The 26,494-nt window shown below is 44.8% G+C and overlaps 1 protein-coding gene across 1 annotated transcript in view; it reads right to left on the reverse strand.

Annotated features, from left to right (window-relative positions):
• The window catches only part of G9a (histone-lysine N-methyltransferase G9a), a 159,225-nt gene that overhangs the window by 57,946 nt on the left and 74,785 nt on the right, over positions 1 to 26,494 (reverse strand). Inside the window, exons 13-15 of the mRNA XM_075670611.1 lie at positions 8,015 to 8,130; positions 5,961 to 5,999; positions 5,808 to 5,871 (exon numbers count right to left, since the gene is read on the reverse strand). Of these exons, the coding sequence (XP_075526726.1) occupies positions 5,808 to 5,871; positions 5,961 to 5,999; positions 8,015 to 8,130 (219 nt within the window). The remainder of the gene's footprint in view (positions 1 to 5,807; positions 5,872 to 5,960; positions 6,000 to 8,014; positions 8,131 to 26,494) is intronic.

Consider the following 26,494-nt stretch of genomic DNA (forward strand, 5'->3'; position numbering starts at 1 on the left):
CATGCACTCAATCACATACAAATGCAAGCTACCAAGAAATTTTAGCCTAAAATCTAACAGACTTCTGTATAGACGTCATCACTAGGACACAGGGGTTTCACCGCAAAAGGCAGGGAGTGAGCAGAAATTGTAGCATGGCTTAACTTCGGCATAGCAAAGGGGCTGCACAGATGCCCAAACAAGATAACAAAAAGCACTTCAATAGTTAAATGCAACAGACATGTGCTTGAGTGCGAGTGCGGAAAGGCAAAAGGCACTTTTTAATAGTCTACAGCGTAGGGCAGCACCACATGCTACCATAAATGATTTGGCCTTTCCCCTGGGCCACTAGTCCTTCAGTAGGTGCGCCAGATCTTCATGAAGTTCCTTAATTATGCTGAACCTGGGAGCAAATGGTGCTCACAAAACACAGCTTAAAAATGTGTACAAGTTGCCTGTACAAAATCATGTATGTACAAAACCACACAAAGACCTTCATTACAGATGAACGTGAGGGAACATTATCTTCCAAGTGGATGATGATGATGTATGGGGTTTTATGGCGCAAGGGCCAGGAATGGCCAAAGAGCGCCATGTCTGTGGTAGTGGGTGTGCAGTGTAACTATGATTACTATGAAATTGGTGTGACGTGGCTGTAAAGGGGCCTTAAAATATACGCTCTACAGTGCGTAAAATCTGTGTAATAAAATTATGGCGATGACATATGACCTGTACTATGAACATTTCGATGAACTTAAAAAGAATGATACAATAGGTAAAATATATCAGATTATAATAAATGCTAGAGCACTACTGCCTCCTTAGAGCCCTTGAAACAAAAGGGTCTGGAGGCATGTGCTATACCGTACACCTATCCCAGCGGCATCCTCTAAAGAGAGGAAGCGCTAGGAACGCATGGGGCTAATAACATGTAAGACGACATCTCTGAGGAAACCTAGGACTGTGTCTGTGTTAAAAAGCGGTTCTGGGCCGAGGAACATTACTGGATGAAGAGGGATGTGCTGTCTGTAAGCTAAGGAAAAATGTTTCATTCTTTCAGATTCGGCTTCCCGACACTCCAGAAGGACGTGGAGCACGGTCAGCCTCTCCCCGCATCTACCACAGGTTGGAGGTTCACTTCCAGTAAGCAGATAATTATGGGTGCCGAACGTGTGTCCTATTCTGAGACGACAGAATAGGACATCTGTTCGGCGCGATTTTGTAGTAGAGGGCCAGAATCCTAACTGTGGTTTTATCAGGTGGAGCTTATTATTCGTTTCCGCGTCCCACATGCGTTGCCAGTGGTCCCGCAATCTCCTTCGCAAGAAAGGCCTCAGATCTGTGACAGGCACCGCAGCGGTAGGCTTAACAGTTTGCGATGCGATTGACGTGGCCATCTCGTCCGCCAGAACGTTACCCTCAATGCTCCTGTGGCCAGGCACCCAGCATATAATGATACGCTGATTAGATATGTACGCTTTACACAAGACGGTGTAGAGTTCACTAAGTACAGGATTTTTGTGTGTGTAGACTGACATCAAGGCCTTCACGACGCTTAGGGAGTCGGTATAGATCGCTGCTTTTGGAAGTTTTGATTTTCTTATATGCTTCACAGCAGAGAGTAATGCGTAGGCCTCAGCCGTAAATATGCTTGTTTCCGGATGCAGTACGTCGGATTCCGAGAAGGATGGGCCGACGGCTGCATAGGATACCCCGGCATTTGACTTCGAGGCGTCTGTGTAGAACTCTGCACAGGAATGCTTGTGCTGGAGTTCTAGGAAATGCATTCTGATTTCGGCCTCAGGAGCGTGCTTTGTAACTTTTATAAAGGATATGTCACATTGTATCACCTTCCACTCCCAAGGAGGTAAGAGCTTGATTGTGTGCATTAAGCGATGCTCGAGGAGTGGGACATGCATTTCATTGCTAAGCTCCTTCACACGCAGCGAAAAAGGCTGCCTTATGGAGGGACGGTTGCTGAAGAGTGTAGCGCACGTCATATCGGTAACGGTATCAAAACATGGGTGTTCAGGATTAGAGCGTACTTTAAGGAAATATGTAAAGCTGTTGTATGATCTCTGTAGGTGGAGAGACCATTCATTCGATTCGGCATATAAGCTTTCAATTGGGCTTGTTCTGAAAGCGCCCGTGGCTAAACGAATGCCTAGATGGTGAACCGGGTCTAGCATCTTGAGCGCGCTTGGGGCGGCAGAGTTATATACCACGGCACCATAATCTAATCGTGACCGGATGAGGCTCTTATACAGATTCATTAGGCACTTCCTGTCACTACCCCACGTAGTCTGGGATAGAAGTTTCATTAAGTTCATTGTTTTCAGACACTTTTCTTTGAGTTGTTTAATGTGTGGGACGAAAGTGAGCCTATTGTCGAGTATAATACCTAGAAATTTGTGCTCTTTGTTTACAGGAATCTGTTGTCCACACATTTGTAAGCAAGGATCCGGAACTAGGCCTCTCTTCCTTGTAAACAGGACACAAGAACTTTTTTGAGGATTGATTTTAAAACCATTTTTCTCTGCCCACTGTGACACCTTGTTCAAACCATGCTGTACCTGTCTCTCGCATACTGCGAGGTTACAGGATTTGAAGCCTATTTGAATGTCGTCCACATAGACGGAATACAAAATGGCTGGTGGTAAGGACGCACGAAGCGTTGTCATTTTAACAATAAAAAGTGTGCAACTGAGCACGCCTCCCTGGGGTACACCAGTTTCTTGTGTAAAAGGACGTGACAGCACATTGCAGACTCTCACCCGGAAGGTACGACTGGACAAGTAGCTTTTTATTACGTTTAGCATATTACCATGAATGCCCATTTCCGACAAATCTCTCAAGATTCCGTAGCGCCAGGTCGTATCGTACGCCTTCTCCATATCGAGGAATATCGATAAGAGGAACTGTTTGTGTACAAGCGCTTCACGAATATGTCCTTCAATACGTACAAGATGGTCGGTTGTGCAGCGCCCTTCTCGGAAGCCACACTGAAAGGGGTCAAGCATTTTGTTTTGTTCAAGGAAATGGATGAGTCGCCGATTTATCATTTTTTCAAATACCTTACACATGCAGCTTGTGAGGGCTATCGGGCGGTAACTTGCCACTGAAGAAGGGTCTTTCCCTTCTTTCAAAACAGGGACCACAATGGCTTCTTTCCATGCCGTTGGAAGGTACCCTGCGTCCCAGATAGTGTTGAAAAGTGTAAGTAGTGTTACTTGCGTGTCATTGTGTAAGTTTTTGAGCATTTCATACATGATTCTATCGGATCCCGGTGCAGAGCTCTTGCATGCGCTCAAGGCATATTTCAACTCGGCAGCACTAAAAGGGCAATTGTACGGTTCATTCTGTCGGCATTTATTGACGAGTGGCTTGCATTCTTCTATTTGTTTATATTTTAGGAAGGATTGCGAATAATGTTTTGAGCTTGATACACTCTCAAAGTGCTCCCCAAGTGAGTCGGCCTGATCTTTCAGTGTATCGCCCTGTGTATTTACTAGAGGGAGTGAATAAGTTTGTCGTCCTTTTATCCTGTTAACCCTGTTCCAGACTTTCCCCTCCTCAGTATAAGAGTTGATACCCGATAAAAACTTCTGCCAGCTCTCTCTTCTGGCCTGTCGGCGCGTTCTCCTTCCTTCAGACTTTGCTTTTTTAAAGTTAATAAGATTCTCCGCAGTGGGAGAGGCGCGTAGCAACCCCCACGCTTTGTTTTGTTTCTTACGGGCGGTACTACACTCGTCGTTCCACCACGGGACGCGCCGTTTGCATGCGAAACCACTTACTATTTCCAAGTGGATAGAAAGCTATTAAAGCTTGTCACTAATTTACATTCACACTAGCATGTGTGCGTGTATAACTTGCTGTCAGGGTAGTCTGTGTACAGCTTGCTGTAAAATACGTTTCGGCACGAAAACTTTAGCCAGAAAAGACAAACTTGTCCTATTTAGGTACTTCTTTGTGAACATGTTTTCTTCTATAACTGCTGCTGTGCTGGAAATTCCTTGTAGGTTAGAGAAACTTGCAATAAACACAGAATAAGGAATATCTAGAATTACTTGTGTGACTCATAAATACAGTAATGGTAAACTAAAAGTCACAATTCAAATATCTTACCAGCCAGGAAATAGCTTTGGCAATAATTTTGCACAAGTAGCAATCTTAAAAGCATGTGCAACTCTAAAAGGTGCAGACTGCTTTACAAAGAAAATTGACACTTTGGTCATACAGAAAGCAATAAAGAAACTAAAATGGAAGGTTTATGCAGTATGAGAGAGAAATCCTGCTTTGCTGACTGGAAGCCTTGCCCCAGACTGAGCCAGATGCTCTATCAACCCTACTAACCACTATGGTAATCAAAGTTTACACCGAGAAGTGTGAAGCCAAATTTACAACAATAATTAGCAGTCACTTGGAAGTCTGGAAATGTGATGTTCAATTTTTGGGAAGTGGAGGTTGGGAGGGGGTCGAATGTGCCGATTTTTATAACTTGCGTAGGAACTTAAGGGTGCAGAATCTCCTGAACCATTTCGTTACCACATCTATAGAAATTGATCAAGTTGATTGCCAGGTTTTCTATGCATTGTTAAACATATCTGTTCAATTTCTTCTACTAACAGCATCATGCACTTTCAGAAATGAAGACTCAACTAGCTGTCAGATTTGCCAATTATTGGCAGATTGGGTAGAATGGCAAAATAAAACTTCAACTGGAGGTATCGTAAAAACTAGCCTCCCACAGCCCTAGCAGTTTTTCAATAAAAAGGTGCAAATTTTGCACTTTCGTCAAGTCAGCAACATTTTTATACAGCAGCAGCAGTGAAGACACAGAAACTTCTCTTTGGTTGTCTGTTTTCCGATCCGACGCATAGGCCATTTTAATGATGTCTCTCAAACAATGGTCAGTGGTGGTCTAGTCAGTTTAGGATTTGGGGCAATTTTTGAAGCAGGAGAAATGTTGTTCTGGGAGCAGTTTAGGCGCAGCCACACCAGCACTGTGGAGCAGCTTCAGAGCAGAAAAATTGGTCCTTTTGGAACATTTGTAGTAGTAAAGCAGTAATCTGTAGCCATCTGGCGAAGCTTGTTATTACAGTACAATCAGTAAGTGCTGCTAAAGAGTGAAGCAAGACACAAAGCCAACAGCAACCAATTAAGCTTACCTTCCTACAGATGGTATACCATGCACAGCATGTTGCAAACATTTTTATTTGGGTATGCAAGGAACTTAACTTTGTAAACAATTCAATAAAATTTTGGGGCCTAATGAGAACAATTTGCACCGTCAGGCAAAAAAGTGATGGCGAATGTCTTATGTGCATTCCAAATGACAGAAGTGCTTTGATATGCTTTATCGCATAATACAAAATGTCTATTACGCGCAATAACAATGCTAGAAGCTCGACAAGAAACTATGCATCTATGAACGGCACTGAGATGAGATGCCTCCGTATGATGTGTCACAAACATGGTGATGGAGGTTGAGAACAATGTTCGTACCAACCCGTACACTCACTTTCATTGCGAGGCGGTTTGTTAGCTTCCCGAGCGTCATGTGGCCTCTGCGAATAGATACAAGTCGATTCAGCGTAAAACCATAACTTTTGTCGCTGATACCCGGCTGACCTTTCGAAGCACTGCCTTTTACGGCCCCCAAGGGCTCAAATTGCCATAGGCTCCCCCCCCCCTTTTCCCCCCCTTTTCTACAAGACACCTCTGCTGGTGGGTGGCTATTGCTGTGATACTGGTTTAGCAAAAAAAGTGGAACTGAAAAATAAGCAAGGAAAGCTCAGGACCAGCAGCTGCTATGAAATTTTACTTACTGCCAATGGTGTGTCACCAAGCTTGTTTAGGGCATCGAACCGAGCCTTGTGGTTCAGCAGCAGCCTGCACATGCAGAATATCTCAGGCTAGGATCAAAGGCCCCCTTCTATGACCACTTGAACCACAATATCAGGCTGACCATAAATACTCACACCACCACATCATAGTTGTCCTGCCTTGCAGCCACGTGCCTTGAAAGGAGAAAGGCAGAGAACATGCATTGTCATTTGCTGGAAACTAAAAACACTATGACAGAATTATCTGCATGGTTGGGGTAATTACAAAGTGAATATTTCCAAACGAAACGAGTCTCTATTACGCCCAACTTTTCAGGGCCAACTAGGCCTCTTCCTCAGGGGTTTAACAATGGATGACATGCAGCACAGCTTTAAATAATAATAAAGTGAGGGGGTAGACGACAAAAGTGGGCGTTCCTCATTTTATATGAAAGGCCATCTCTTTGTTAATCCCTCCATCCTCTCCCCCCACCTTTAGCTGGGCTGGGATTCTAGCCTCAATAGATATGTCTGCTCAATGCTTAATTTTCTTGAAGTGAGCTCTGAAATTGACTATAGAGATGACAAGGCCTTATCTAGCCCAAATTTTTACAATCTGCATCGGCAGCGAGATCGGGCTATAGGTGGCAGCACCATCTCCGCATTAGTGCGGATGGGCAGTAGGCGGTGTGCATTGAAATGTACCTGGCAGCACTTCACTGAGAGCGATTTGGGCCGACTGTATGTTAATGAAACATGTTGACTGCAGCATATTGATGATATATTGCCCTCCAATGCCACATTTTTGGACGAAATGCCCTGAACATTCCTACTATATGTGAGAGGAGCGTAAAATGCAGTTGCTGTTCTGGTATACATACATGGTGATTTTTGTTGAAGTGCATTCAGCCTATTCTGCTGGCACTGCTGCTGCACAACTCAACTTTCTGCTATTCTTGCACTGGTTATAAAAATGCGTTTTTCTATACAGTGAAGTTAAAGCAGCTAGTTATTGTGACTCTACTTCACCACTTGTCTGCATACATTAGTACCGTTTACTTCTTTTTTGATTCTCTGTCATGTACAAGATAGTTAATAAGCTTAATTATACAAGTTATGCCCCTATGAGAGGCAGTGCAGTGGCAAGGTCACCATGTGGCCTCACACATGTTTCAGTTTGTTTATTTGTTGCTTTTTGCAGTAACACTAAACGCATAGCATTTTAGCACAGGGATATTTTTGCATGATTATGTGTGTGAGAATGGTGTGAATAATTTTCAATTATTTTAAGAGCCAGCCTTATGCCATTGTTTTCTTTATTTGTGAAAATATTGACTGCTACCTTCTGTAAAGCTAACAACACCATGCTAAACAGCGCATATATTAGCCGGCAGCAACTCTGCTTTGCTGCACACTGTGCCTAGCGACTGAAATTTTACACGTGATCTTCTTGTAATATTCAATTTCCACTTTCCTTTTATGGCAGATAATTTATAAGCACAAAAATTTATTACGAGGTAGAATTCTGCATAATGGGATACCCACATAATGGAAGTACACCTCAGGAACAGCTAAGGATGGTCAGCTAAGGATGGTCACAGCTAAGGATGGTCACCACTAAGTGACAGTCACGCAAACATACACTTAAGATCAACTGTACCTTGCGATACCATATGAGCACTTAATGTTTTATTTCGTACTGCTGAATGACCTCGCGCCTCCTTGTTCATGTTTCGTGGTATCCCAAAAATTTCGCAATTATCAACACTTTGCTACAAGGAATCACCAAAGCGCCGCATTCAAGTATCGCAGTGACCACTTTAGTTGTTTAAAACGACGCCAAGTGTTTTTTGTGAAGTGCTTGAATCACAATGCAGCAATAAAATTTGAATAACTATGACGAACAGAGGGCGCAATAATTACACATTCGCGTGCTCGACATGTGCAGTCATTGATTTTATTGCAGTACAAGCCAAATTAGTTTTAACATCATCAAAAAAGTATATACCACCATTTACGACTGCGATACAACCACGGAACAAACACTTTAAATGATATGTGCGCTGTACGCGTACATGTAAACAAGTAGCGGCTAGCAGAGAATGTGATGCGCCATTCACACTATTGTAGTTGAGCCAGTGTCCGTCAGGCGGAAACTCCGCTCGATCTCACGGCCAATATTGTAACATCAGAGTGGTGCAATAACTAACAGAGGGGTGTCACCACGCTCATTGCTGGCATTGGGATCACAGCCGCGCTCCAGGTACATCCACGAAATCTCCACATTGCCTGAGAAGGCAGACCAGTGAAGTGCTGTGTTCTCCTCCTGACCAAAGAGACAAAAAATTTTTTTTATCACAAGCACAAAATAACTCTGCTGCTTCTGAAGCAAAGAACTCAAGTCTAGATACAACATGTACACATGGAAGTGTACAATTCCCACAACAAAAACATTTAGAATATAAAGACTAATGCAGTGTCTAACAACCTTAAGTGAACAAACCATAACACAGGTTCACAGCAGTTGCAAGTTGAATAAAAAAATTATTATAATCAGGCAAACAGCAATAACACAAAAGGTGCAGATGAACTTCATCTTCTCATGTCATTTAGCAAATTATTTGACTGATTAATGAACATTAAACACAATAGGTAAGAGAAAGGCATAAATTAACATTGGGTAAACGAGATGTTTCAGGCTGGAGCCCATATTTCACCAAAGGGTCGTGTCTAAATGTCGGCTCCAAGCTGAGGCTTCCCTTCTTCACCCACTGTTAATCAGTATCACTGATAATATCACTACTTTAAAAAAGACAGTAGAACTTTGATTCAACAAACATTGATTTAAAGATGTTTGATTGTTTGACCAGAGCCAGTAACATTCACTTAAGTTCATATTTTATGAACAACATGTGCATAGAGAATGCAGGGAATTTCTTGATGTTCTTTGTTCATTTGATCTGCATCAAATAGTTTGCAAGCCAACACGTGGAAACTCAATTCTAGATCTAGTCCTCACAACCAAACCGGAAAATATGCTTGTTCACGTCCTTGAACGTATTAGCGACCACAACGTAGTACACTGTGAATATCTTTTACAAAGTAGTAAACCAGAAAAAGCAACGAAATCTATTTACGATTACTCCCGTGCAAATATCGACATAATTTTTGCAGAGCTGTTATCTTTTTTTGTGTGGTTATTGGAAACCATGGCTTATCACAATACAAATGATAACTGCCTCGCTATCCGAAGAAAGCTTACTGAACTGAAACAAAAGCACGTTCCCAAAATTGAAATCACCTCATCAACATAGAGCATATGGTTCACGTCCCAAGTGAAGAGAGCAATCAATAAAAAGAAACGTCTTTACTCTAAAGCCAAGTTGTCTGGCTTGGATGGTGATTGGCAGCGCTACCGAGAGCAATCAAATAAATGTAAAGCGGAAATTAAAGCATTTAAAGACAAGTTTTTTAACGTTGAGATTGTCAGCATGTTAATTAACAATCCAAAAAAGTTTTGGAAAGTAATTATCCCTGAACACTCTTCTCAATCCACTATGCCAATAGTTAACAATGGCGTGCTACTCTCACCATTTGAAGCTGCAACTGAATTAAACTCGTTTTTAAGCTCTGTATTCACAAACGAAAACACAATACCACCTGATCTTACGTTTCTTTCAATTAACTCATCTATGAATGACCTTATAATTACACCGGAGGGAATAGAATCGGCCATCGATCGACTTTCGAATAACTCAGCATCAGGTCCAGACAGCATCTGCACAAAGACGCTTAAAATGATTAAGCCTATAATACCTCCCGTGTTAGCCGCCCTTTTCCAGCAATCAATAGATACAGGAATTGTACCGGATGACTGGAAGATTGGTCGTATCACTCCCATTTACAAATCAGGTGACCGATCAGTGCACTCAAACTATACACCTATATCCTTCACTAGTATTCCAGGTAAATTACTTGAGCATATATCTTCAGCAGTTATGAAATATTTCATCATCATCATCATCAGCAGCAGCAGCAGCAGCAGCCTGGTTACGCCCACTGCAGGGCAAAGGCCTCTCCGATACTTCTCCAACTACCCCGGTCATGTACTAATTGTGGCCACATTGTCCCTGCAAACTTGTTAATCTCATCCGCCCACCTAACTTTCCCGCCCCTGCTACGCTTCCCTTCCCTTGGAATCCAGTCCGTAACTCTTAATGACCATCGGTTATCTTCCCTCCTCATTACATGTCCTGCCCATGCCCCCATTTCTTTTTCCTGATTTCAACTAAGATGTCATTAACTCGCGTTTGTTCCCTCAACCAATCTGCTCTTTTCTTATCCCTTAACGTTACACCCATCATTCTTCTTTCCATAGCTCGTTGCGCTGTCCTTAATTTAAGTAAAACCTCGTTAAACAATGGTCGCTGACTCAGCGGCCATTGAAGATAATGTATTTTGCATCCGCATAAACCGTACCAGCTTACTGCGCACGCATCAGTTAAAACGTAGCATTTCAACTTTTTGTCGCGCAAACACGGCGGTGCGCCGTCTCCATCGGGCGGCCTGGCAGAACAACAAGCCTCAGAGATCGGAACAACGGTTTCCAAGCACCTGTGCGTTTGCGCGTGAAGTCACATCAACATCAACATCATTTCCAGGTACATTTCGTCTATTTGCCCTCGGGGAACGAGGGCAAGTAGACGAGAAAAGAGTGGCAGTAATGAAGGGGAGGCTAGAGGATTGGTGGGGGAAGTCAAGGGAGAGATAATACCAAAAATCGGGGAGCTAATGTTTTCTATACTATTTTAGATATTTATTTTTGGGGGAGGAAGGGATATAAAGAAAAAAATAGGAGTGGGTGCAAAAGGCTAGGTGGCGCCAGCCACCGCCTGTTACAAAGGGTGTAGCCGCCATCCATCCATCCATCCATGCCAGAGAGCGTTATGGCGTCATGCAAGCGAGGACTCGTGTCGTTCCGAAGGCCGGATAAAAAAGACGTCGGGTGCTCAGCATAGAAGAAAAATTAGACATTGTCCGTGCTATCGAACGTGACACGAAGAAGTCGGCGCTGTCGTGCAACAGGGATCTGCTGTTGACTACAGTATGTGGCATTTGGAATGCGAAGAAGTTGCTCGGCAGCGCTACTGCGACCGCGAAGACATGTCGGCTACGAGGTTCGACTTTTCGCCATCGTTGCCTGTGTTGTTGCCGAAGTGTCGACTAGCAACAGCGATGAGGACGACACGGAAAGCGACAGCACGGGCGATTCAGGTCCGACAGTGGCATAAGCTGCGCGTTATGTCAGCCTCATGAATGCAATCGTCGTGGCGAGAACAGGGGCGCGATAACGTAACTCTATTCCAAATGAAAAGTATTTCAAACTTCGGCACCCGACGATGAAAAAGGCGCCCCCAGGACTTCTGCAGTACTACTGCGCACATGCACGGAAAATACGTAACACCAATGAGGAATCTGCCATGCGAGTGTTTGCCGAGAAGAGGGGGCTGGCTGAAAAGCTGGCACGCAGCTTCAGTAAGTTTGAGGCAGCTGTCGTCGTCGTGCTAGGCCGCCGCGGCATCAAACGAAAATAACATTTTTGTCGCGCGAAGTGAAGAAATACTGCATGACTTTTTTCCCTTTCATTGCACTCTCTCTGAGTTCCATTTTCGACAGGTAAGTGGGCGATCTAATGCTATTTCGGTTAAACAGTACTACCGTTTAGTACGTACTTTTTCCGAGCTCCGGCCAACTACGGTTTGACGCGGTTTCACTGTAGAACCCTTTTCGTAAGCCTCCATGTTTCTACCCCATACGTGAGTACTGGTAAGACACAGCTGTTGTACACTTTTCTCTGGAGGGATAATGGCAACTTGCTGTTCCTGATCTGAGAATGTCTGCCAAACACACTCCAGCCCATTCTTAATCTTCTGATTATTTCAGTTTCATGATCCGGATCGGCGGTCACTACCTGTCCTAAGTAGATGTATTCCCTTACCATTTCCAGTGCCTCGCTACCTATCGTAAACTGCTGTTCTCTTCCGAGACTGTTAAACATTACTTTAGTTTTCTGCAGATTAATATTTAGACCCACCCTTCTGCTTTGCCTCTCCAGGTCAGTGAGCATGCATTGCAATTGGTCCCCTGAGTTACTAAGCAAGACAATATCATCAGCGAATCGAAAGTTACTAAGGTATCCTCCATTACCTCTTATCCCCAATTCTTCCCAATCCAGGTCTCTGAATACCTCCTGTACTTCCAATACTATTCACAGCATGTTTACAGGAGGTATTCGGAGAAATATTTACCTGAACTTTTTTTACTAATAATCAGCATGGATTTCAGAAGGACACTCTTGTGAAACACAACTATTTGAACTTATAATTGATCTTCATCAAGCTGTTCACGGTTCAATAAAAATCGATGCCATATTTATTGACTTCAAGGAAGCATTCAATAAAGTTCCCCATTCTCACTTAATGATGAAACTTGGCTGGCTTAACATTCATGGTAAAAGTGTTAAATGGATCTCCAGTTTTTTAACCAATCACTACCAATTCGTTTCCGTAATGATCAGTTTTCCCTTTAGCACAAGTTAAATCTGGCATTCCTCCGGGCTCCATCTGTACTTGGACCAATCTTATTCTTAATTTACATTAATGACTTCAGTAACAACCTGACCTCAACAGTTCAGTTGTTTGCAGATGACTGCGTTCTTTACAGACAGATTATCACCTCTGAAGATACCAATATTTTACAGGCCGACCTAAACAAAATTTCACTTTGGTGCGAGCAATGGCAAATGGAAATAAATGTTTCTAAAACAAAAACAATGTCATTTACCAGAGCCAGTAACGTTCACTTAAGTTCATATTTTATGAACAGCATGTGCATAGAGAATGTGCCTACGTTAAAATATTTGGGCGTCCATTTAACTTGAAACCTTACATGGAATGATCACATTGATGAAATAATTTCGAAAGCAAATAATACACTTGAATTCACTAGGCGAAATTTGTATTTAGCAAATCAGTCAACTAAAATATTAGCTTACACAGCTCCAGTTCGTCCAGAGATGGAATATGCTTCCGTAATATTGAATCCAAATCAGACATACCTAATAAACAAGCTTGAATCTTTACAAAATAAAGCAGCACGTTTCATCACTGAAACCTACTCAAGAACATCCAGCATCACGGCTATCAAAGAGTCCTTCCAATTACCCTCTCTAGAAAAACGACTGTTAGCACTATTTTGCAACTTTCACAGATTGTATCATACCCTGTCATCCTTTACAGCATCCCATATCAAACCCCCGCAAAGAATTTTCCCCCGCCCCGACCATCCTTTCAAAGTGCGTCCCATGTTTGCACATATGAATCTCCTTCAACAATCACCGCTCTTTCTTGCTATTTATCAGTGGAACAAGCTGCCAAAAGAAATTGCTTCTATACATGATTATGACTCATTTTTAAGTCATTTGAAGCGCACTTTAAATACGCATGTCGAGTAAAAACAAAATTTTGTGCCCTTGACGCATTGTAAGTGCATTTACATGCTTTGTACCGAGTGTGTTTTTTTTTCCCATCATGTATGCATTTTTTCTTTAAATTTTCATGTTGCTGTATTCGGTGATCTATACTACATTGTTCTATATTGCCTTTCCCCCCAAATTGTGTTTGAAATATCTTGTTGTTAACCACCCCCACCCCTTAGTAATGTCTGTAAGGGCCTTTAGGGTATCTGAATAAAGCAACCTTCAAAAATGTCTTTCAGAAATGCTTCCATAACAGATCATGAATTATTTCCTCAGTTTAGTGAAATAGCACATATTTTTGTGCAAGGGCCACACCCATCTAAGGGCTGCATCTCTAAATTTCAGACTAAATATTTAAGACAGCTTGAAAATTATTCATGCATTGGCTGCATTGCCTCCTCCCTATGCTACTCCCTCCCGAATCTGATGGCTCCATCGACGCCGCTACTTCCACCCCATCAGAGACACTGTCCGTGCAACCGTTGAAGAGTATGTACAAGGGGTCATTGCCAAGGCCATGGAGACCGCCATTGCCACTGCGACTCAAATGCTCAAAGCAGAAAAAGAACAGCAACATTCAGAGCTTACCCACGAGGTCCTAACTTCTATAAAGAAACTCGAATGACGTAGGACAGACGTTGAGGAACGGTCCAACGGGTTCAAAGGAGCTATATTCAAGGAATCGCACTCACGCCTCAACGATGCCTCCGCCTCCCAACACTAACTCAGGTACGTACTACATTTGGCAATGGAATTGCCGCGGCTACTCATGAAAACAAGGAATTCTACAACAGCGTCTACACACACTTACATCACAGGGACCGCCCGACGTCATCGCCCTTCAGGAGCCAATGACGACGGAGAAACTCACCAGTTACGCGGCCTACCACTCCCACGCCCACACTACCAATCATCAGCCATCTCTCGCCACACTCATCCGCTGCAATGTTACCGTCATACAGCATGACCCCTTTCTGGACAGCCCTCCGCATGTTTTCCTCGAAACCATCCCGTCTCAGTGCAAGAGCTCTTCCAGTCTATTTATTCTCAATCTGCACAGTAGTCCCAGGCAGCAGTATCGCTTCTATCGCCTCCTAGAGGCAGTGGATCGTTTTGCCCATGGCTCCCCCCTCGTTGTCATGGGAGATTTTAGCACCCCTGCACTTCCCTGGGGATACCCCTAGGAGAGACACAAGGGCCATCAGCTCTGGGCAGACATCCACTAACTCCACTACACCATCTCACTGATCCTGCCCACCCCACGCGCATTGGTAACAGCATAACTTTTACGTGTTTAGTGCATGAAAAGGGACGAGAGACAGAAGTATGATGCGGACACAGTGCTAACTTCCAACAATTGTTTTTTTATTCTACGAAGCGATACACCTATATCGCTTCGATCGCTAGTTTGGGCTGTTAGTGCGCCTTCAATCGATCTTTCAAAAAATAAATTCAATTTTTCAAACGTGACAAAGAGGGTGCCTTGACGGAAATAGCATTTTAATCTTGCAGTTACAAAAAAAAAATTTCTTTGAGCTACGCATGGTCGCTTTTTTCATCTTCGATATCATCTTAACTTTCCATTACACATGTCTCGTTGCTGTCTTATTTGTTCAAAACCAGTATATATGCGCATGCGTGCACTGCTGTCTGTTACCTATATATATGTGTACTGCTTCGTAGAATAAAAAAACAATTGTTGGAAGTTAGCGCTGTGTCCGCGTCGTACTTCTGTCTCTCATCCCTTTTCGTGCGCTAAAAACGTAAAAGTTATGGAATACCAACATTCCCAAACGTATGCTCTTTCAGGTAGCAGTATATTCAGGGATACTACACCAGATCTAACCCTGACCAAGCATATTCTCATGGCAGATTGCTTCAATATCGGACACACTCTGAGCAGCGACCACTTCATCCTCCAGACACAGATCACGGCCAGTTTGAGTAGACGGGTTGGACAGCTGCTTAGTCTCACAGACTGGGACGCATTTCGAGCACAGCGCACACAGTGCAACCTTCCGGACGGCCCCCCTGCCAACTCTTGAGGTCTGGATCACTGGTTTGTTAGAGGACGCCCGGGAAGCGACCAAAAGTGTCTCTGAAGAGGCTGGCCTACAGCAACTCGACAACCGACTCCTGCATATGTTAGAGGCCCTCGAGTGACTTCAAAGGCAATACCAGAATCAGATGTTTAACCGTAGGCTCCGCAAACGCATCGCGCTATTTAACCATGATATCGAGCACTATGCGCATCAGCTCACCGATCAGCAATGGCATGCTATATGCGATGGTATGCAACGGCAACCTAACCTCAACAAAACCTGGAATATCCTCCGGCATCTCATCAATGATCGCACCAGTAAAACGACACAACGGCAGAATCTTCAGAAACTACATCTGGCTCCGGGCTCTGATCAATTACTACGGGACCTATTCACCAAGTACATTGGCACCCAAACACCTCGACAGCAACAGCCCTACACAGGCCAGGACAACACTAAGATGGATTCCCCGTTACCCTTGCGGAACTACAGACAGTGGTTTGCACCTTAAGCCTCAACTCCGCCCCTGGGGACGACTATGACTAATCGGCTTCTTCGAAACACAGACGATGCACTCGCGACCCTCCTTCATCACATCAATGCAGTATAGGAATCGGGCTCTTTGCCGTCGTCCTGGAAGCATTCCAAAATTGTACTAATTCCTAAACAGGGAAAACCCCTGCATTTAGACAATCTGCCCCCCCCCCCCCCCTTCCCTCACATCAGGTCTGGATTGCTGGGTTTTAATAGTGCAAGGGCGTCTTTAGCCAAAGAGCGTCAAGCCTATGGATATATTCAACAATTTATAGTATAAATACAAGAGTCAGACCAGAATGGTAAGCATGTTGAAGTGTGCTATATAAAGGGGCAGATAATTCCTAGTTAAAAAGATATAAAAGGCCTAGCTAAACACTGCGGTTAATGTTATATCAGGTACTTCATCTGTGCGTGGGTTAGAGATTTCGGTGACTATGAGTGATCACCCGTCATATGTTATACTCTATGTATGTGTTATACAGATTATTTTTATTTTCAGCAAATATAAGCAATAAAATTTGCCTCGAAGCCATCACCAAAGTACTTTTACCTTGCGAAAGGTGCGAGACCTCGAGGCATTCAACTCCTCAGGCTCCTCACGTTTGTGATGGAGCATGGCGGTGCGGGTCATAGTATATATTGTTTAAAATATTGACATCGGCAAGGTATTTAAAAACTCTGCTGACACTAAACATAGGGTCATGGGATAAAAATAATGCAAGGTGAGATGGTATAAACGAAGTCGAGATGGCTACAACAACGCTATAACAATACACAAATTAAACATAGCTCTAAACAGCTGCCGAAGTTCAGCTCCAGGTAAGGACCAGATCAGTTACGACATGCTTAAGAAACTGCCGCAGCAGACGTTTGAATGCTTGCTGGGCTTCTTTAATAAAATTTTTTATGCTGGTTGTCTGCCCTACAGCTGGCAAGAGGCAATCATTCTACCGATCCTCAAACAAGGCAAAGATCCCTCCGTGGTTGCAAATTATTGGCCGGTAGCTTTAACTAGTTGTTTATGCAAAGTGTTTGAAAAAACCATGAATAGCCGCATTATACATTTTTTTTAATACAATGGTCTACTAGATTCGCTACAAGCTGGTTTTCGTGCAAGTAGATCAACAACTGACAATGTGGTCCTCCTTGAATCGCACATACGAGATGCCTTTGTCCATAATCAGTACTGTCTTTCTACATTCTTTGATCTCGAAAAGGCATATGACAGAGCACAGCAGTATGACATAGTGCAAGACTTGACCGCATATGGGATAAACGGAAACATGCTCCAAGTCACACAGAGCTACCTCTCCGATCGAAAGTTTCGGGTGAGGATAGGTAACAAACTATCTCGAACTTTTGTGCATGCAAGAAAATGGTGTTCCCCAGGGAGGTGTACTTAGTTGTAAGCTGTTCATTGTAAAGAATTCGCTTCAAACTTTTGTACCACCAACAATCGCCTACTCGGTCTACGTACACGATCTGCAAGTGAGCTTCAAATCTTGTAATTTATCCATATGTGTGCATCAGGTTCAGCTTTGTGTAAATAGACTATCGAGATGGGCAAATGAGAATGGTTTCCGCTTTAATACAGAAAAAACAACATGTGTACTATTTACAAGAAAAAAAAGGCCTACACCCTGATCCGTCCATTGAACTAAATGGACACAAAGTGACGGTCACAAGCAAACATTAATTTCTTGGCGTCATTTTTGGTAGCAAACTTACATTTATTCTACACATCAGGGATTTCAAACTAAAGCGCCTCAAATCGATAAACGTCATAAAGATTGTGGCTCATTATTCCTGGGGAACTGACACGCAATGTCTGCTATCACTCTTCAATAGCCTTGCGAGGTCACAAATAGACTATGGCAGCGTAGTATTTCAGTCAGTGTCTAAAACAATGTTAAAGATGCTTGACCCCATATACCATTTAGGCATTCGGCTAGCCACTGGTGCTTTTTGGACCAGCCCTGTTCAAAGTCTCTACGCAGAGTCCAATCAGTGGTCCTTGGAGTATCAGAGAACGCACTTAGGAATTACATATGCCCTCAACGTAATAGCTCAGAGGGAACACCCGTGCACAACACTAATGGATGATCGAACATCGGAACAGCTGTACGCGAATAGGCCATCACTAGCTCAGCCATTTCCTTTGGCTGTCACAACTGTTGCCGAAAAATTAGGGCTTAGTTTCTCAGATATCTAAGAAACTGGACTCAGTAATCTCATTGCTCCTTGGTGCCTCCGCCCAGTTCTGTGTGACATGTCTTTTAAAGCACTTGACAAGAAAAACGTGACACGCGAGACTATTATGCAACACTTCTTATCGCTGGAAGACAAATACAACGCAACGTCCTTTTTTTATGGACTCCTCAAACACAGCTAAGGCAGTCTCATGCGCTGCACATTGTCACTGCTATAATATTACAAAAAACCTCAATAGAAACTGCGGCATATTCACTGCCAAAGCATATGGTATACGACGGGCTATGGATCATATACGACAACATAGCATACAAAAAGCTATTATCTACACAGATGCTCTAAGTGTTGTGAATGCATTGGCCAGGGGAGAGCTGGGGGATAACGCTGTTTTTAATCAGCTGCTGAAATCCATTTATGATGCTTACAATGAAGAACTTTCCCTCGTGGTATGATGGGTACCGGGGCACTGCAACATAGCAGGAAACGAGCTGGCAAATTAGAATGCTAGAGAAGCTGGTCTACATGGTGACGTTCAAGTTACTAAGGTCCCTATTCGAGATATTAAACCTTCTGTCCATAATCGGCTGCACCAGCGCTGGCAACATCAGTGGAATAAAGAAACTGAAAACAAATTACACGCAATAAAACCCCAACTAGGCGAACTTTTCCAGCAAAAAATCACAAGACTAACAGAAACCACACTGTGCACGCTATGTATAGGACACACCTACGTAACACACATTTACCTATTAACAGGCACACAACCGCCCTTATGCGCAAAATGTGGGGAACAACTCCCAGTCCGGCACATCTGAATTGAATGTCCAAGACTTCACCATGCAAGATTACAGCACTTTCAAAAACTTTACACGCATAATATAACACCATGTCTGGAGAAAGTCATGGAACACATTATTCTTCAAAGGCTTACTGCACAATTAGACAAGCATAACTATCTACCACAGACCATCTATCCACATAACTATCTTCCGCCCATGGCTACCCATGCAAGACATTATGCTTCAACTATATGAGCAAATAATAGACCCTCATCAAGGCACCACTCAACTCGAGACACGAGCCATCCTTGGTTTGGGTCTTACAAAAGCTTTTGACAATGTCAAACACAACGCCATATTGGAGGCCCTGTCACATTTACCGCTGTAACACATACCGCTACAGTAGAACCCCGCTGTTACGTTCCTCACTGCTGCGTTTTCCCGGCTGCTACGTCGTTTTCATCCGGTCCCGGCATAGCTTCCATAGGATCCAATGTATAAGGAACCCCGCTGTTACGTCGTAGCTGTGAAAACGTTCCCGCATGATACGTCGCAACTTAGCCCCCCGAACCCGCCTGGGCTAAAGTAGAGTGTACTAGATTCGGAGAGTGGGTCCAACGAGGGCTCCGCGCTGAGGCATTTTTTATTGAAAATCCAGAGGGCGCCACGATCGCCTTCTTCTGGAGGCCACGCCCCCGCGCGCGGCGGAGGCCGCGGCGGAGCCGGTCGAAGAGCATGCCCCCTCCCCCCCCCCCCCCCCCCAAAAAAAAAGCACGGCCGCGGTCGAGCGCAGCGTTGTAGTTGCGTTCGAGGATGACCGTGCCTGGATTAGCTGGAGTCCCGCAGTCAGATGGATCGCGTTTGCAGTTTGCCTTCCTTACCTTATGTGCGTGTTTCACTGAGTCATGAGAAAACGAAATTCATAGCTGATATTCCGAAGAAATGGGGACCATGTGCCGTAATGGGATGAGTTACAGGAGTTAATGAACTGTGTGGCATAATTAGGTGTTAAATAAAAATTGGTAAACCTTTGTTTTCTTCCTTTCTCAAGGCGATATATTGAATGCTAAAAAAATTTTCCCGATGCCCTAATAACGGCAGCGATTTGAGATTTAGGGAGTCTATATGGGTCACATTATTCTTTACGTGCAGCACATTTTTTTGTAGGTTAATTGTGGGTTTTGAAGATATTTACGGAATAGCCTTTTTCTTCCCTATTTTTGTGCGTCATATACGCCTGAGATGTAGTTGGTTTTCCAGACCTCCTGGGTGAATAAAGCAAAACACATTGTTTATATAGGAAGCATGTTATCGGTTGTCTGTCTTCGAGCTCGCGCAGGTTTCCATTGACACATGCCTCCAATCTGAAGGACCGTTCAACTGAGAGCGGGAGCGTTCTCTTTGTTGACCGGCCTTCATCTGTTGAATATGAGGTCGTTCTCTTTCGCGTGGGCTGCTCGGGTGTAGGCTGCTCGCAGAGATAATCCTGAAAATACGGCAAATGATTGTGGGTACCGCAACAGACCGAAGCGCAGGCTTTCCACGCTGTGTAGATACTTCCTGGCCTTCAATGATATGCACATAATGCCTCAGTATGTACTTTGGACCAAAGTGCAGCTCACGAATGGAGTCGGTGCGGTGAAGAATGAGCTCCTGCACGCGTCGCCGTTCTTCATCTTTAGGGACTCCGAAGAGCGAGAGCTTGGCCTGACCTTTCAATCTACTGTATACGGTTATGCAACCCATTACACAACAGTAGTTCTTTCGTCGAAGTGTGCTCATCCTCTCATTCTTCAAACACTGTGCCAAGTCGCCGAGTTACGAGACAAACCATAACACATATGCGAGGGCCGTCTGCGCGCGTAGATATCGGGCAGACGGCATCGTTTGACGCAAGCGAGGAACCTCAATTCATGGCAAAGCAGTAATTATATTGTATTCTTTTTTCACATACCTGGTACAAAAATCAATTAGAGAGTAAATGACGAAATAAACACAAGCACGACGGCGTGTTCAGGAGACGGCGGCGCGTCGAGCAGGACAGCTGAGCGCCGCCGTAACCTCCATCGGTAGGCGTGGTTCCGCCGGGCCGTCGAGGCACCGGATTGGCCGGAACGTCAGAAGAAGGCGACTGCAGCGCCGCCGCAAATTTCAATGTTTTTTGCTTCACTCTCGCCGCTTCTCGGGGCCTCCGCTGGACCCACTCCCCCATTCTAGTACACTCTAGCTAAAGTAGGCAACGCGCTCCAACCGCCATTTTGGCTTTTGACGAGTTTTGGCCGGGCTTGGCTATGGAACTGGCTGCAAGAAGCCGCACGCCAGTTCGAGAGGCCGCCATCGAATTGGCGTGCGGCTTCTTGCAGCCAGCTCCATAGCCAAGCCCGGCCAAAACTCGCCAAAAGCCAAAATGGCGGTCACATACGACGACGTAGATGTTGTTATCGGGACGTCAGAGTGTCGGAGCATCGCCGAGATCGTTGGGATCTCGGTCGCGAGTGAAGTCGCAGACTGCGATGCACGAGCCGCATGATGCCGGGGAGTTGCCAAATCGTAGCTTTCGAAAAGCCGTTGCGGCTCTGGACCTCCTCCGCAGGTACGTCGCACCTCACAGCGACGCTGACAGCAATGCGGCCTTCCAGGCTATTGAGAAACGTGTGGTGATTTCTAGCGAGCGAAAGAAACGGCAAGCCACAATTCTGGACTTTTTTTTAGGTCCTAAGCGCACTCTGTGGAAATAAATTGTCTATAGTTGAAGCTGCACTTTTTTCATTCATTTTCGGAGCTTTCCTCACTGTTGCGTTTTCCCGGCTGTTACGTTTTTTTCCCCCGGTCCGGTGAAAAACGTATGAACGGGGTTCCACTGTATATTGCTGATTTCCTATCTAGTCGTACAGCCATTCTAACAATCGGGGGGCTCGAATCTGACGTCATTTCGCTAGGGAGTAAGGGTACACTGCAAGAGTCATTACTCTTGCCCACGCTCTTTAACATCGCCCTTGTCGGACTCCCAGAATGTCTCTCTGCCATTCCCCACCTCCATCACAGTCTCTATGCAGACAACATCATGCTCTGGACTGCAGGAAGTAGTGATGGCAAAATTCAATCAACCCTACAAGCAGCCATCGACACAGTGATAGCATACATCGAACCATGCCGTCTTTCCTTCTCTCCAGCTAAATCCGAACTTCTCATACTCGAGCCTGCCCGCTCATCGGCACCGCCGGTCAGAATCTCTCTCGCTATGCATTGACCTGGCAGCCCACGGCGCGCCTACCCCTTACGTTCCAATCCTCCGAGTCTCTGGGCTCCGCATACAGCGAAACCACAAGAATACTGCAACTCTACATCAACTTAGCAACCACACTGCACAAGTACGCCGGCTTATCTCACGTATCGCTACTCGACATACTGGTATGAAAGAGGACAACATAGTCCAGGCCTTCATTATCAGTCACATCGTATATGTTGCCCCCTTACAATGCCTCTCACATGCTGAGAAACACAAGATTGCTATCATCATCAAGAAAGCATACAAACAAGCACTCCACCTTCTGCCCAGAACCGCCAATGTAAAGCTGGCTGAGTTGGGACTCCATAACACTCTCGATGAGCTCATTGAGGCTCAGTGCCTAGCTCACTATGAACGCCTCTCCCACACTGCGGCAGGACGCCAAGTCCTCAGTGAGCTAAGCACCCCTTCCTTCCCGCAGGCTGGAATCAAGCTGCCCATATCGCTGGACATTCACGACACTTTCCCGATTCCACCTCTCCCAAAGAAAATGCACCCCGACTACAATACAGTACATCGCACCGCAAGGGCTCAGCAACTCGGCAATAGGTATGAGGGCGCTTCGCACGTGGCTTATGTCAACGCCACAGACTACCCGACCCACTTGGCCATGACACTTGCCGTGGTCATGGGCTCGAAACTGGATATCACAATAACCAGCTTCATATGCAGCATACATCCTGAAGAAGGCGAAGCAACTTCTATAGCTCTCACCTATGCATCGACTACAGCATCGTGCATCATCACCAATTCCAAGACGGCCCTACGTAACTATACCGGAGGACTCATCTCGTCCCAAGCGCACCCCATTCTCATTGGCACACACCCCTTCCATCGCCACAGCATTGACCTGATCTGGGTCCCGAGCCACGCAGGTCTTACCGGAAACGTAGCTGCGCACGACACTGCCCGAGCAAGCATCCACTGGACACGTCACTCCTCTTCTAACCAGCAGTTTTAGGGTGGCCTCGCCATCCCCAAGCCCCTGATCACGAGGCCATAGCCTACTGGCACAGCCACGTGCACAAACGTACGATCACCTATGGCAAGATCGTCACGTACTACCGTAAAGCCCACCTCCAGTACCCCCGTCCCGACAAGGCTCTCAACAAGCATCAATCGACCACATGGTGCCTCTTACAGATGCGCACCTTTCCTACACCATCCCTGTGTCATCACATCTACCCCGATACCTTCACACCGAGCTGCAAAAAATTCCATGCGCCATGAGCAGAGCTCGACCACATCATCTGGGCATGCCCCGCAGCACCACGCACCAACAAACACAGCATTAATCCTACTTTCAGAATCACCATGCCCGAGCAGTGGGAGGCCATGCTGCTCAGTGAATGCCCAGAGGACCAAATCTGGGTAGCCTGGCTGGCTGCCGCCGCCGCCGCCAATACTCAAGGTCTGGCCACCGCCTGAGGAAGGAAGCACCCGGTGGGGCTAGTCTCGCGGCCCCCTGCCTCCTTTGACCCTAACAAGGACTTTGAATAAAGTCTCTCTCTCTCTCTGTCTCTCTCTCTCTCTATACTGAGCTATCTCTGCACAATGTCACTGCAATGCACTGGGGCACACCTTGCAGCTTATCAGCATTCTCTTTGGTCCTGTTCTTACTTCTACAGTTGATTGTTAGAAAAAGGCTTGCCAACTAAGCATTGGCATTGTTACAAAATTCGTATTTGGGTGATATGGCCAGAGCTTGTTCCGTTGAGCTTTCCTCACATGCGTATGCATTCCCACAATGTATACTGCTTTACATATGCAGTGCCTGCAGTCCCGCATCATCCTGAGTACATACATATAATGCTCACGTTGCGGACTTTTTATATACATTTGTGCGGGGAGCTCTTGTCACTTCCGCATCACCCGAGACTGTACCGTTTCATTCACATTTCACCTTTAAACCTCAGCAGGTTTTCACTGTGCAACGGTACGTGCGGCATGACTTCACCTTTGAAATACATGCTTCCAGTGAACCAGACCATGGCTGCTCAAGATCCACAGCTACTAGCAAGTGAGGACATGTTAGGTGGCAAATGAAACTAAAATAAAAATTTTGTTTTAACCCATCATTTTGTTGCAGTTGTCCTGTAAAGATCTCATTGCACCCTAAGACTCAGAGGCCTTACATCTGCCCCTATACATAACTATATTTTGATTAGACTTGCCAAGGCATGGATTACAAACCTTGGGTACAAGAGAGACAGTTGCCAGGGGCCAAATAACCCCAGCCATGTCCTGGAGAAGAATTACTTTCTTTGTGAGCCATGAAGCCTTTATATACATTCAAGACATATGAGGGTGCCACCATTCAGAAACTGGTACAGTTGTTGAACTTTAATATAACAAACACAGATATAGTGAATTATTGGATATAAGAAAGTAAATCTAACATTTGGTTGGTCGTACATAAATTCAACAGAGTATTCTTCTGCTTTAATAAAATCAAAAATGCAAGATCCAACACACTATCGATTATAATGAAGCAAATTCTTGTTTGCATGAGCCACAAAATCTATATCCTGGTAGCAAAAATGATAATCTAGCCACCAACCAATTTTTCAGGCATCAGATTTTTGGTATGTCCCCTGCAGCACCACTAAGTGCCCTAATACCCCACTAATACCCCTAAGCACCAATGTACAATGGCAATCAAAATATCAGACGCCACACAGGGTTTCGTACATGAACTATCATATGCCACCACAGTGGGCCTCTTCGATTTTCTACTTCTGGCTAACTGCGGGGTGCCAGAGACAGCCAGAGTGCCTTCATTTTTCTCGAGTTGCTCTGCCCACCGCGCTACGCACTTCTGCTGAGTGTTCCTTTTACACAGGCTGGACGGTTCTGAATACCTGCGGGCTGCCAGAACCAGCCAGGACGATTTTGGTCTGGCTGCTCCCTGGAAGTTCTCTGGCTAGCAGACAACTAAAGAAGGCGATGAGCGCTCACCGCCACCTTTGTGGCGGTGAGCGCTATTTGTGGCAGTGAGCATGGTGAGACAGATTGCAAAGCAGGCACTTGAGGACTTAAATTTACCACGCTTAGCCAGCTGCCTATGGTCATCTTTGGATTTACTTACTTCTAGCGTTATCTTCTTAGGTTCCAAACCACCATTCTGCTTTGCGAAGCGGTGCGATACAAACGGCGATGAACCATATGAAGCTTTTGTGTATGTGTATGTGCCCTGTGAAGGCTTCTTCCCGGCGGTGAACAGCGCGCCACGCTCACATGCGTGCATGTTATCTGCATCGTGTTGCGCACAAGTTGTAGACGCTCACTCACAAACATTGCGGCACACTTTCAGTTCATCTTTCTCTGGTGGTGTTCCTTTTAACACATCTCGTGTATGTATGCAGTGATATCTCCTTCTTCTGCAGTTAGCGAAGACGTTGCAGCTAGCTCGTGTTTGCTCTGTCATATGCTTCGGTGGTGGCAGCTCGAAACTGGTGTGCGTTCAAACTGCAGGCCATTGATGTTAGGAATGCACTGGTTGAGCTTTCTATGCAATAAAAGTTTGGCATTAAAGAGAGGTCCACTATTAAACTGAAAATCTAAAAGAAATATTCGAAGGGGCTACTTCGGTTTTTGAAAGAGACGGGCTTGGACAAGTGGCTGTGACAGTGATGTCACGTACCACGCAAGAGTGACGGACTGAAACTGACAATGTGTGTACTGTGATATGTGCTCTCTCTCTCCTCCCCATCTTTCACCTCCCCCCCATCCCGTTCCGATGTGTAGGGTAGCAAACCGGTTGAGCTAAACTGGTTAACCTTCCTGCCTTTCCTTCTCCACTTTTTCCTTCCTTCCTTCCTAAAAGAGATATTCAGTACAACATAACTTCACTATTTGTTCAGCTTAAGAGGGAAAAAAGCACTTGATACTATTCAACAGATGTTCTAGTGATAACAAAATCATTTTGCAGCTCTTCATATAGAATTGATCTGCGTTCCCTTTAATAAGAGTAGACTACACTATACCTTTTGTTAGTTATGTAGGGTTTTATGGAGCAAAAGCAACTACGGCTATGATGCACCATGCACAAGAAGAGAATATATAACTTCATGAAAGTGCTTCAAGCAACAAAAAATTATTACTTTAGAGTTTGTTTAAGAAACATGTTTCTTCTAGAAACTTAAAAATATTGTCTAGAAATACAAGTGAATTTTCAGCTAGGATCAGGGAGGGATGAAGTGGTTTTAGTGTTTTGTAAAGTTCACCAAAATATTTCTTTTTTCCTCCAGCGCCGGACATGTTATTAAAACGTGATTCATAGTTCGATTCATTCA

The sequence above is a fragment of the Dermacentor variabilis genome, chromosome 1 (assembly GCF_050947875.1).
Source record: "Dermacentor variabilis isolate Ectoservices chromosome 1, ASM5094787v1, whole genome shotgun sequence".
Taxonomy (NCBI): domain Eukaryota; kingdom Metazoa; phylum Arthropoda; class Arachnida; order Ixodida; family Ixodidae; genus Dermacentor; species Dermacentor variabilis.